At 46.1% G+C, this 13,408-nt stretch overlaps 1 protein-coding gene and 1 long non-coding RNA gene across 4 annotated transcripts in view; both read right to left on the bottom strand.

Moving 5' to 3' along the window:
- Positions 1-2,196: 2,196 nt before the first annotated feature.
- Positions 2,197-6,041, bottom strand: LOC121093674. Its single transcript, XR_005829624.1, has 3 exons — positions 5,569-6,041; positions 4,766-4,887; positions 2,197-2,341 (listed from the first exon to the last, which is right to left on the bottom strand). It is a non-coding gene; the product is annotated as an uncharacterized LOC121093674 (long non-coding RNA).
- A 1,072-nt stretch (positions 6,042-7,113) lies between these two features.
- Positions 7,114-13,408, bottom strand: part of XPNPEP1 (X-prolyl aminopeptidase 1) — a 31,977-nt gene continuing 25,682 nt past the window's right edge. For 2 of the 3 annotated variants that reach the window (XM_040606378.1, XM_040606379.1), the window contains 6 exons: positions 12,752-12,812; positions 11,843-11,912; positions 10,456-10,629; positions 9,503-9,579; positions 8,711-8,809; positions 7,114-7,662 (listed from right to left, as the gene is read on the bottom strand). In XM_040606378.1, coding sequence (XP_040462312.1) covers positions 7,534-7,662; positions 8,711-8,809; positions 9,503-9,579; positions 10,456-10,629; positions 11,843-11,912; positions 12,752-12,812 — 610 coding nt within the window. In that variant the 3' untranslated portion in view covers positions 7,114-7,533. Of the gene's footprint in view, positions 7,663-8,710; positions 8,810-9,502; positions 9,580-10,124; positions 10,261-10,455; positions 10,630-11,842; positions 11,913-12,751; positions 12,813-13,408 lie in introns of those variants that run through there. The other variant, XR_005829623.1, reaches the window with a different exon arrangement.

Raw genomic sequence — 13,408 nt, 5'->3', positions numbered from 1 at the left:
AGTATTTAATCACAGCATACTTCGATTTGTCCACAGGTCAGACAAACGAGCTGGCTGTGTCAAGGGTCAGGGATGTGTATGGAGTTGGTCTGGTTCTATCTATATATTATCACATTTCTCCTCATTCTTGTATAAAAAAAGACATCATGGACGCAACCTCTAACCATGCTGGATTAGGCCATCTCCAGCCTAGGCCAGATCCTGTGTATCTAGTAAGGGTCAGCTCTGTACAGTCTTAAAGAAGTTCCAGGTGGGGATGGGGAAGGTTTGCTTTTCCCGACTAATGGCATGGCATATATTTTGCTTGCAAAAAGCCTTTCAGATACATAATTTCACAAATATTATGAAAAGGTCTTTTCTGAGCACCCAGAGAAGGTTCACAAGCTAATCCTGTAGCACTGAGATGATAAAAGCACACCCTGAAGAAATGCATAATTGAAGCCCAGCCCTAAATATTAATGGGATACAAGAGGAAGAGGACACTTTCCTCAACTTTGCACTTACCAAACTGCCTGTTTGGATTTGAGCAGAGATATTCTCACAACCACTCCAAGCTCCTTAAACCCCCTCCTAGAAGACTGTGGCACTCTAAACTAACGCTACCTTCATCTGAAATTCCCCAGCTCGTTTTGTATTAAAATCTCAAGAGGAATGTGGTGCTGTTTATAGGAAGATGTGCTTCAAATGCAAATGGAAACAAAGGATGCTCGCCGAGTCCCCTGACACCACAGAGCGGGGAGCAACATCTGTGTGGGAGAGAGGATGCACAGAGGGATGGGGCACAGTGAGCAGGGGCTTGCTCCAGCTCTGGAGATGCCCAGCCAGGGCTGCTTGATATGATGCTCGGTGATGGGGAGGATACTGAAGGCTTATGGTAGACCCTCTCCAGTTGGTTAATGCTCTGTTTTGGGGGATGTTTACAACAGGGTTTTAAAGCAGGATCCGTCCAGTGCAGCTCTATGGGTGGCAGTCGCAGGGACCAGGCGCTGTGTTCACCCGTTTGCCAGCCCATATAAACTGCCCCAGACTGCTGCAAGAAAGGGGTCACAGCTGAGCATTCACACGGGAGGTGACTCGCCTTCAGGCTCTACAGGCAAAAGGCTCCCATGACGCCAGGGGCCAGAGCAAGCCACTGGCAGGTGCATGAAAAATAGATAGGATTGGAATTTTTTTCTTCAAATGCCATCTGAGCATGGAAATTGCTCTGCAGCCAGTGCATCACTGGAGCAGGGCAACAACATGCCAGGAGCCCATGCTCCCAAGAGAGCTGGTGATGGGCAGCCTCGAGGAACCAAACTCCCCTGCAGCCTTCACCAACCCTCAGGCCAGTAAAATGTAAGCAATTTAAATGAAGAGAAAAAAAAAAAAAAAAAGGGGCTTCTCTCTGTCTGTTGATGTGACTTAGCCTGCTCTCTGCTGGCTCTGTGTGCTCCCGTGTGTGTGTGGTCAGGATCGCTGTCAGCGTTACATGCACTACATTCTCCCCCGGATCAAGCCCTGGGCTGGGAGTGGGGAGATGCGGGATCCCCTCTCCATCAGGCTGACAGCGTGTTAAAGGAGTTCAGACTCTGTCTGCACATTTTTCTGACCCCAGTTTCTATGCCTTGCTGTTGCCTCTCCTAACCCCTGCCTGCAGCCCCTGCCTGAGCAGCCAGCAGAAAAGAGATGATGCCGCAGACTGCCTTGTCCATAAGCAGGGTTGTTCAACGTGAATCTCCTTCAGACCCTTCTGCCTGTGTCCCTGGCCAAGCCCACCGCAAAGAGCTGTGGCTGGAAAGCTGTTCGCTTCCCATCCAAAGTTCCAGGGTGCCCACAGAGGCTCTGCCACCCTGCTGTCTTGCCGAGGGCTGAAGTGATCTGGTTGTCCTTCCTCTCCTCCTGGCCAAGCATCTGAGCTGCTTCCCCCCACAGACTTCTCCCCCTTTGAGAGACACCGTGGAGGGGTCCAGACCGTGTAATGTACAGACAAGAGAAGACCAACGGCTCTTGTTCTCCTGAGCCCCTTCTCCACCAGAGAGTGAGGTTTCATCTACCCTTTCTGCTCAGTCTTTTCTTTTTAGGGCACTGTGGCCAAGCTTGGCCTGTCCAAATTCAAGATACATTACAAATGTCTGAGAACATAACATGACACACCAACCCTGGGATTAAATTTCTTCCTCTTCTTCCAAAAATCCAGCTTTCAAGGAATGTGAAGATTAAAGCCCTTATGATTTTGCTAGTAAGTCCTCTCAAGAGTTCCTCCTGGAGCAAGGATGGGCGTGGGCTGGGGCGCAGTGATGGCACAAGGACAGCCTGTTCATACTGGTCAGAGGCAGGAGGTACAGGCGCTGCTCAGCAGTGTCTTCAGGAGGGAAACAAGCAGGAAGAAAGAGCAATTTGAGCAAACAGGGCTAAAATGGCCTTAAGTACCTTCTGGCTGTAAAACAGAAGGTTCCTAGTCATCAGAGCAGCCATGCTCTCTGATCGCCTCGCACAAGGTGCATTTGGAGGGGGACCTCCCATCTGTGCACCTTATGATGGAGCCAGACAAGCTCCTGAAGGGTGTTGCAACATGGTGACAGGACAGCCAGAAAACAGGCAGGATAACTTGGCACAACCCTTCCAAACAGACGCTGTGAGCCCACACCAGCTGTCCAGGCTGTATATGCCAAACCAACATCCCCACTGTCGGCGTGGAGCCACCCTACAGCCAACCCCCTCCTCCTCATGCAGCAACACAGAGAAACCATGAAAAACAGGAGGGGGTTTATGGGGTCAGACAGAATTATGGGCCCATTTCCTTCCCATGCTAATCTTCATCAGACAGACATCACTCTGTGGCCTCACGGAAGCAAACATGTCCATAGGCATCAGCCACATCCCAAATTTAGAACGATTTTAACAAGCTGGAAGGAGCAAAATAAACAGGACTTGATCTGCAAGCTCCCCATTCTTGACAGCGTCCCCAGAGGTGGTGGAAAGCTGAGGAAATAGCTCCTTGCTTTAATTGGTACATTAAAATTCTTCCAGGCTGCTACAGAACTGTTAACAGGCAACTTAATTAAGCACTAACCCGGTTCATATTTCTACCCTCCAGAGGCTCTTGTTTCATTTTTTTTTTTTTTACTACATCTAAAGCCATGGGGAGTTTTGTCCTAATCATGTAAAACAAGCTGAGGGCGCTGACACCAAGCAACTTATTTAACTCCTGATCTAGACACCTCTGCCAGATGCCCGGGCCTGCAGTTACTTCCCCGAAAAAATAAAGGACTCCAGGAATAAGGTGTGAATTGCTACAAGCCAACAAAAATAAATGCCAACAGTCCTTAGCACCAGCAGCCAGCTCACCCCCACTGAGTGCAAAAAGGAGACAGCACTGGGCAAAGACAGGTCCTTTCCAGGCATGAGGTGCCAACAAGCAGGTGTTGGTCAGGCAGTTGCCTGCATGACTGAGGAGTCTCATTCAGCCTCTCACAAGCATCACTCAAATGCAGGTGTGCTCCATGCTGTCCTCAGCCACACACCACCCAGAGGAGACCCCACAGAGCACCATGCAACAGAGAAGAGGTAGCTGATCCTCAGGACAGCTTTAATATCTGGCTACTTCATCCACCTGGCTCTCCCTTTCACCATCAGCAGAAGGAACCACAGGAATAAGGATTCATGCCCCACAGCACACCCTGGCCCCTCATCATTACTGGGCAACTAATTCACGCGTGCAGTTGGAACGTCAGGCTGGTTTGATGGGTTTGCTGAGGAACTCCTCAGCAACGACACTCTCAGAAGTTTTCTTTTTCTTTCTAGGGCTGGGCTGGGGTAAATCAAAACATGCCTCAATAGCTGTCATGGAAAATGATGGGTTTAATAGTCATGCAAACAATAGTGAGGTTTCCATTACAGGTGAGTTATGAGCCATTTAAGTTAAAAAACCCAACTGGATTTTACAGCTGCCAGGCACACTTAAGGTAATACCCACAGACTGAGGAAGGAGGGGTGACTGTGGAGAAGCCAAGCAGTCACCTGGCTCATGGAGGGAAGGTGCATTTGTTTCTAGTGATGAATGAATATGAACGCCTCTGCTCAAGGAGAACTGGTCTGTTTGCCTTTAAAGCCTTGTACACCAACAGGCACGCTGCCAATGCACACATCATGATACGGGATTGAACAGTAAAGCCAATATGGATTTTCCTCTCTGAAAAATAGGGTCTGTTTCCTTCTGTAACATTTTTATTCCAAGGGAAACAAAGAATTTCAGAGCCCCCAAAGACGGTAATAGCATAGCTGGAGACTTCTAGCACAAACATTGACAAACAGCTGGGCAGGGGACAGTGAGAAAAGCACTCTGGTGACATAAATCAGATTGGCTACATGAAACTTGAGTTTGGTTTGCATTTGCTGAAGTCCTGTCCCATGGGTAGAAACAGGATCAGGTGGTGGTGAGGTACAACTGCCCACTGAGCTCCTGGGTTGGATGAAGTGATAGGACCAGACCAGCTTATCCCAGTAAGCACCCCTGTAAGAGAGGCTGTACAAGGAGCAGAAACGTGCTTTGCAGCATGATCTAAAACTGTGAGATGCCCACTGGGTTAAAAGTACTGCAGAACGGAATGGCTTGAAAATAGACATTAAGCATGTTGTTACTGAAAATGCCCCTTCCTTCCCACAACAGTAACAAAGAAAGCCTCTACGGGGGGAAAAAATCAAACCAAATTACACTTTTCCCTTGAACATCATATTTTTATGGTCATTTCTGTGGATGACACTCATAAAAAAATAAAACCCAAACCTGAGAGGAACTTGCTTTCCATTCATTCTTTTCCTTGCTCCTCTCTTCCTTAACTTTTTCCTTCCACAGGAGAGAGGAAGGCAGAGACCACCCAGGAAAAACAGGCACTAATGGAATAACGCCTGGAAGAAGGTGAAAAAAGAAGCAGCCAAGTTTAGTTCCCATTGGAAAGCTGAAGCTCAGACAGAAAGGATGTAACATGTAGTTGTGTTTTCTAGGAGTGAATTGGAGAGACACAAATGCCTTTGAGCCAGGAATGCGTGTCAGCCAGCCCTGCAGAGCACCCTGTCTCCCTCTGCTGAGGTGCTAAATCTGAGAAAGGGGTAAAGATCTCCAAGCTGTGACCAGCATACAGTGGCAGACTCCCTGCAACAAAAGCCCGCAGGGCTTGGAGGGACGGGCTAGGGAGTGATGGGCAGGAGGTATCTGCTGAGGCTCTTTGAGCTGGTGCCTAAGGGAGAAGACAAGTTTGGGTTGCCCCAGCTCTGGCCCTGTGCGCTGGAAGGGACCTTGGGACAGGAAGGAGCCATGAATTTCTGGGATCTGGATGGGAATGGCCCCAGCTTGGCGTCTGACTGCAAAGAAGGAATCAAGGTGGGGAAAAGGTCTAGTAAGGCCATTCAAACCCAGAAAATCACTTTCAGTGTCGTGTCTCCCCGCTGAGGTGCCTGAGCCAACCACAGTGGCTTTGTGTCAAGAGGAAAAAAGGTCCCCTGGCTGTCATGTTTCACCATTTGGTAGAAATTCTCCTCTCCTGCCTTCCCGTGGGAAACACTTGCCCTTGAGTTTGAGGAGAGACCTACCCAGGCTGGGTCTTTGCCAGGACATCCCGGACGCCGTTCTTGGGAACATCTGCAGTGCAGCCCCCCCACGGGTCTACACCAACCAGCAGTTATCTGCCTGAACGTCCATCACCTCGGAGAGCAGCTGCCTGCCAGCCTCAGAGGTCTCCCACCGTCGGGGGGAGGCTGCAGCATTCAGCTGACACCTCCATGATGGTTCAGCCTCGCTGCATGCACATCGATTTTGCTGGGAAAGCCCCGACCTGTCTCAGCACAAGCTGCTGGGAGATCCCTCGCTCATCCTTTGATCCTGTGGCACAGTCAGGACCTACAGAGGCAAGATGCACCTTTTGTAGAAATGCTTTCTTCGATCTGTTCGAGCTGATAGCACATCCTCACGAGACTGGGTGGCGTGTGAGCTGGGTTCCCACAGACACAGTCGAGGTGAAAGCTAGTACTTCCAGGCAGCGGTGGGAAACAACTTGCAGATTTAAGTACACATACCTATCTGCAGGGGCTGGGGTGTGAAAATGACCTTTTTAAAGCACTTACTGCGCTTTTGTTTTATCACCTTCTTGGATAACATAGCTAGAAGGCCAGGCAACTTGTGTTTCTCTTCCTAGGCCTTTTGTCTGGCTACACAATACTGCTTCCAATTTCCGGAACTCTCAAAGGAAATACTGATTTCATGCCATAGAACAGAGATTATTATTTCTCTCTCAGAATTTCTCGGGGGGGAAGAAAATGAGGTATACCAACACATCCATTTGCACAGAACATTTCTTTAAAACCTCAGGAATTTGAGTTGCTGTTACGTAATTGCTCTTCTTAGATCTCAGATTGAACTTGAGGTTTGATCAAAACACTTTCAGTGTAAATGTTACAGAATGACTACTTATTTTAGTAAAAGTATTCTTTCCCCATCTTGTAACACGGAGAATGCTTTGACGCACCTGCACACAGTGAATTTCAGACCACAGAGCAGAGAACTCCGGGGCAGGGAAGCTCTCCTACCAGTGTTTAACTTGCAGTAGCTCACTTAACCACGAGATGTCTTTTTGTGCTGCTCAGCCATCCAGAGCACACCTGGTAACCCAAGCCAGGCTGATTCTGAATCAAAGTTGCAAGGGCCTTCTTTTGTCCATTGTAGGCTTTTTTAAAAAAAAAAAACAAAACAAAACACAAAAAAACCCAACACAAACCACTTAATAATTGCTTTTTATCCAGGAAAAGCTCTAATTCCATGATACTGCCCTCACATCCTGCGCTGCCAAGGATTGTAAGAGTACTCAGTAAGCCATAACAATAGACAGAAGTACTGGCCTGGGTGGTGTGAACACATAAACCTCTGGTGTCATCACATCCCTTCCACAATCTGGCAGAACTGGCTGCTCCTGGCAGGCCTCTCTATACATCTGCCCAGTGCCTAGCACAGGGCAGCCCTATACATATTTCTTCACTGTCTGAGCTGGATGCATATATAAAGGTGGAATTATCTGGTTCTCGCCCTTCTTCAAGCTATCAAACCCAAGACATCACTGCAAGAGAAGGCAGACGGAGCAAACAGCGGGTTGGAATCTTTTATTTAGTAATCAGTCCTGCTGTGTGGGCAGCATCTTAGCAACTGAAACCCAAGTATGCAAAAATACTGAGTTTTCACAGTGAAAAACCAGACAGTATAAAATATTCCAGTATTGCCTCTTAGAAACATTATTTCAGTAAGACACCTGTTTCAAAGGCAACACGCTTATTTATTTTGTTTGCTTTCTATTCTCCACCCCTCCCCACAAAAAACTGTTCAGACAGTAACCCTCCTTACCCCAAACTACCCACACATGTTGCAGGGAGAGATACACCACATGAAATCCCTTCTTGATTGCCAAAGGTTTATTGAAGAACATTCTCCCAGTGGTGTCAAGGGCCAAGAAGACCTTACTGTGACACCGAGCAGTCCTGATGTTCTACACACCGCAGACAACTGTGCTGCTACTGAACTCTGATGACAGGCTCCGTCTCCCGGATGAGCCACTGAAGAGCTTCGTGACGGCCTTGCCTCTCCAGTTCTGCTCCAATCACTTCCCTGCACTTCTGATGGTAGTCGTTCACCCAGTTACACTAGAGAAACGGAGGGGTATGACATTCAGCATAACCACAGAAGAACTGGTGCCCTTACAAGTTATGTACAGCCAAAGTCACACAGTACAAAGCCAAAGGCCCCCGTGCCCTTTAGGACTAAGCTGTTAGCCTGGGATGGGATCCTATCCTAAAAAGACAAACCTCTGATCTATTGAAGTGACTTGTAAATTTGATGAGCAATTCGTCCCAGGTTTTCAGAGGAGCCAAAGTTCAGTTCAGCTGACACATATTCAAGGTCTCTGCAAATTGCTGCCTCCAGCAAGTCAGAAGAGCTACTTTAGCATAGTCTAGTAAATAGCTTTGCAAATTTGTAACTGAACAATGCAGTCCTGAGACACAATTGCCCTGTTGATCTGAACAAGTAACCTTATGGCAGATCTGGGTACTCTTCACAGTCCTCTTCAGAAAAAGGAAATGCAAACGGAATTATCACTCAGAAAAGGAGGATGGATTGAGGCAAAATAAAGAGTATGGTAGAAAAACAGAATGAAACACACCATGGGTGAAGGTAGTGGGAGACGTAAATAGAAAGTGTAGAGTATAAAGCTATTAGGGAGATAAATGCTGCTGAGCAGGTATCAGTGATGTCTGCTCGGAGTCCATATGCACTGCAGAATGTGGTGTGGCTGAATGGGACTGGTCACAAGTAGATACAGACAAGAACATGGGACAGACATTAGCATGTCTCCAGGGACACAGCACGATGGTCTGACAGAAGCAAATTAATGCAGGAGTAGGAAAAGAGAAGAGATGATAACAGCAAATATCGTATCAAGGGAACCACCAAAACATCAGAGGGGTCCTTGCTGCCTTCATCACAGAATAATTTAGATTGGAAGGACCTCTGGAGAGCTCATCTAGTCTACCGTCCCACTCAAAGCTGGATCAAGTTTAAAATTAAGTCAGATTGGTCAGGATTGCTCTTTGGATGTATGAAACAGAACAGAGACCAGTGGTTCTGGTAAACAGAACATAACAAGCTCATTCTAGTGCAAAGAAAGCAATGCAAACCTGCTGTTCCACTTACCTCTTTCTGTGTCAGCAAATTAACATCAATCATTTTCCTCTGGATTGGAACCAGGGTTAAGGGTTCAAAAGTCAGGCTCCCTCTGTTTTTGAAGTTGTACTGCAGCAGAAAGAAAAATAGGGTTGTAGATTTTTAGAAACAGCTCTAGCCAGATCACACTTACTCCTCAGTTCATGTCATCACTACAGAACAACCCATGGAATGCTCAGACAAAAGGGCAGCAACTTACAATAACATTTTTCTTACAGTTCTAGCAAAGAATTGCAATATAAACCTTAGTTATTTCTTTCAGTGGTCACTTTTTAAAGGCCATGTCCCAGGTCACAATTGTACAGGACTCAGTTTCATGTTTGGCATTTCTAAAAGCATAACTCAGCCAGACTGGCAATTAAAATGTCGAAATCTGTCTGTAGCTTTTGTTCTGCTGCCACCATATCAAGAGAAGAAAATCACAGCTTGAGAAGATCAACCAGCTCTAGAGCAATGACTCCAAGGGGCTGAATAAAGATGCTTCTGGTCTTTGACATCCAGACAGGAAACATTTCAGAACAACTCTCACACACAAATTTCAACCTATGGAAACTCTGGAGAAGCAGAACTGTCTTCTGTGCTGCCACTAGCAAAGGAGACTTAGAATCAGAGAATCACTCTCCACCAAAGCAGGGTTTTGGAGACTAGGAGTCTTGAGTAGGATTCAACTGTCTGAAGCATAGTCCCATCTCAAGTTCCAGTACTTTAAGTTTTATAAGCAGTGAGTCATGAAGAAAGGTGTATCCTGAGCAGGTCATTCACCTTGGTTTCAGCAGGGATCACAAGCACGACATTCTCTATTCGGACCCCAAAGGACCCATCTTCATAATACCCAGGCTCTGCAGAAACAGACAGCAATTAACTAAGCCACACAGCTGCACTGTGCAAATACTTATTCCCTATGGCCAAACTTCCCCGCCACGGCTTTAGTCCACTGAAGTCACTAAGCAATCTTGACATCAGACATCCACAGAAGCAAACAAATTTCTGACTCTACTTAATCTGCACAGAAGCCCCGAGCAAGGTGACAGCAAAAGTTCTCAAAGACAGGAGAAACAAGACAGACAGCCCTCGAGCTCAGAGAGTCTCCTTGCAAGTCAAGAGACAGCAGAGAGTACATGTGTTCCAAATACCAGAAACTCTGAAAATGTTAATGTCTTTATCAAAGGCAGGTGGGTAACCCCTTCCCCAAAACACTTATTTTAGAGAGTATTCCCCTGACTCCCTGAGAGGACTTTGCAGCCCTGAAAGAACATAAGTCTCTCAGCAAACCCCAGCAGGCTGTTAATTGACTACTGGAAGAGTAAGGCACATAAAGATTTAACAGCTGCCTCAAAAAGCCCATAGCAAAGACAGGATTATCTCCTGAAAACTTAGTGTCCACCTTGTACTGTAGCCAGCTCTTCCACTGCAGAACAGGAGGCAGCATGCCAGAGCTGGGCTGGTCAGCATCACAGCTCTGCTGAGGTTTGCACTGCAGAGAGCAGGAAGCAGGCCTGCAGCACCCAACTGCAAAGATGCTTTATGGAAGGAGAAAGAGCCAAAATGAGGGTCTTTACCTATAGAACTTAAACGACAATTAAAATAACAGGAGGCGGGACCAGAGCTTATGATCCCACCTTTCCATTATACCATTGTCAGATTTATTCCCCCTGCACATTAGAAGAGCCTGGTCCCTCCCCCAGCAACCAGAGAGAATCACCAATGCTAAATACCATCAGAGACGATCATGCCAGCCTCCAAAGGCTCGTCTGCAAAGGTTTTGTAGCTAATGCCGCAAGGACCCTCATGTACATTTAGGAAAGAGCCAACTCCATGTCCTGTCCCATGCAGATAATCCAAACCACAGTCCCACAAGGCAGAGCGGGCAAAGGAATCTAGAAGATGACCTGCAGGCCAAGGAAAAGAGACAGACAGGGAGAGAGAATTTGAACAAGTCAGGCTCCCTCTGAGATGCTGATAATCACACTGAAGGCTCATACCTGGAAAACACGGGGAAAAAAACCCAACCAAATAAACAAAACAATCCACCAGCACCCCCTCAAAAAACCTACCAAAAAGCAAAGAAAGGAATTAATTGGATTGTTAGAAGTCACAGGGCAGATTTGGCAAGCCTGACATTCAAGCCCTTTCTCAGCTAAGGAGCCCCCTCTCTCTCTCTCCTGTTACCCAGCTCTCAGAAGATGGTCTGTAAAAGAAACATTGCACTGCTGCTTGCTCCACTGGGGTTTTCAGGAAAGCATTGAGTGGTTAAATGTCCCACAGAGAATTCAGCACCTTTCTTAAAGGCAGCTGCACTAAGTGAACAAAAAGTAGATCTGCCAATAGTATTTGCTGAACTAATCAGCCAGACTTCTTGCCTGGATTGCCAGCCATTGCAGATTGTTTCAGCCACAATGCAGAGAATTTGCATTGCCTGCATGTGAACACCAAGCCCATGTGTCCAAGTTCTGACACCCTCCAATTTCATTGGGGTTTTGGTACCACTACACGGCTGCTTTTTCCTCACTTTTTTTCCAAGAATGCAAACTGCAGAAAACTCTAAAAAGAAGCACCTTCGTGTAAGGTGTCTTATCAGGGAGAAAATAGCTCTGCAACAAATTCACCAGGACTGAGTGTATGTCACAGCTTCTCCTGCATAAAATCAAAACAGCTCCTTTGTGTGTCATTTTCCCATGCTGCTCACAAATAAAAGAGATTCCACATTAACTGGAAGAGAATTGGCTGGTCCTTTTGAAGCTGGAATGTGACCTCTCGATTTGATGGGGCCATGATTAAAGCATACAGACAACCTCCAAGCACAGAAGGGCAACAGGTGTGTTGGAGTGCCACTGACTGTTGAAAATCAGCATCATCCTAGAACCAGAGCACTTTGAACGCCCTTCAGACTTCCCTCCTCAAAATTTTCAGCACTGGTTGATGATGAGGGAGAAGGCATCAGTAATCCAGAATCCAAAATGTTGTGATGGAAACAGACAGATAGTTACATCAACATGTGCCTAACACATCTGGACCTGTCAACCATAATGTTGCTCTCAGACCACGTAATGGTTCTTCAGAGGTCACTGCTGTGGGTCAAAACACTCCAACTCACCAACCCACCTTTGGTTCCATTTGGGAAGATGGCTGCACTCACAGCTATATGTCCCTTCAGGACATAGGTGAAGCATTCCTGTCAAAGAAATGTGTGCCATAAGTAAACAGGGAGAGGCAAAAACTTTGCCTTCCCCAGCAATGGAGAGGAAGACTGCATCTTGTAGCAAATCGTGGAGGATCTGGAAAGACTTGCTCGTGCTCTCCTATGGCTGGCAATGCCAAAGCAAACCATGAGCAGAAAGATTCTAAATGACTCCCAAGATCTTTCTCTGCTAATTATGGAGTGTGTCACAAACTCAAGAGTGCAGGTTTAGCAGTAGGGTTCACCTGACCTACATGAGTGATTGTCTTTGTGGCTGTATTTTTACTTCCTGAGCATACCCTACAGCATATTTTCATCACTGAGCAAACTATAATGATGACATTAGTTTTAATTAAAGAAGCAATTTCAAATCAACAAAATTATATTGCTGAACTTCCAACACTTACCTTCTCAGGTAAGTCTGAGACTGGTTTTTGATATGGTACACTAGACACAAGCCACCACTGCAGCTTTGCATCAGACACTGAGCTTTGCACTACGTTAAACCCCACTAACTCCCAGCAAGCCAGTAATGTTTATCTTCAGCCCACTGATTTTATTGTTTCTTAGAGCAGACATGCCACTTCTCAGATGAGAGGTGTGCATTTTAAGATAGAAAGGTGCCATTCCCTAAATCACTTAGTTTGTATTTTGGAAGTCTGAAGTCTGACAGCCTCCTTTCCAGTCTTTATCAAAATGCTGTCACGTATCATTAAATACATGATATTCCATAAAGCACTTTGTCTATATAGCAGTAGGGCACATTACTAATTTGTTTAATCGTCTCTAATCGTAAGAGTCAGATTGCAAACCACACTGAGATGCCAACTTACCTTTTCATAGGCTGATGGTGTGCCAAAATGCATTGTCCTGGTCACATCTGTTGTACCATCTCTTCAGAGGCAAATGAAGATGCAAGGGGCAAAGGGATGGGAGCGAGAGTTGGAAGAAAAGAGATCAAAATGAGAATGCACGGGAAACCCAGTCACACTGCCGCAAACCAACCTAGCTTGTAATTGGGTAAAGTCATCTGCTCTGTGCCACACAAGACTGATGATGTAACAGTTCCTAATCTCACAAATTCCTGAACACACGTCCCAGATGTAGCAATAATGATTTACAATTCAAAATGCTATCTTTCATCCATAAGCGTCCCAAAGTCTTCACAAATTAGAATCTAAACTGCTCATAAAAATGCTGCTAATTTAAGGTTTAGCAACTGATACCTACCCATTGAAAACAGAACATCAAATTTAGTCTATTTGTATGGAAGATGATTCATTAGCAGCTTAAAAATACATACTTACGCACAAATGACATCTACCAGCTCAGGAAAGGGAAGCATAAGGGGGTATGTCTTGTGCTAAGATTTCTAGAGGTTATCCAACATTTGGATAGGGGTTAGTCTGAGGTGTCAGAAATTGGCTCCGAGTTCCTTCTACAAATATCATTTTGAGCCTGCTGTCAAAAAACAGAGGCTCTGGAAATAC

This window comes from Falco naumanni, chromosome 9 (assembly GCF_017639655.2).
Source record: "Falco naumanni isolate bFalNau1 chromosome 9, bFalNau1.pat, whole genome shotgun sequence".
Classification (NCBI taxonomy): domain Eukaryota; kingdom Metazoa; phylum Chordata; class Aves; order Falconiformes; family Falconidae; genus Falco; species Falco naumanni.
The sequence above is the reverse complement of the archived record's forward strand: the minus strand, read 5'-3'. Positions and strand labels throughout refer to the sequence as shown.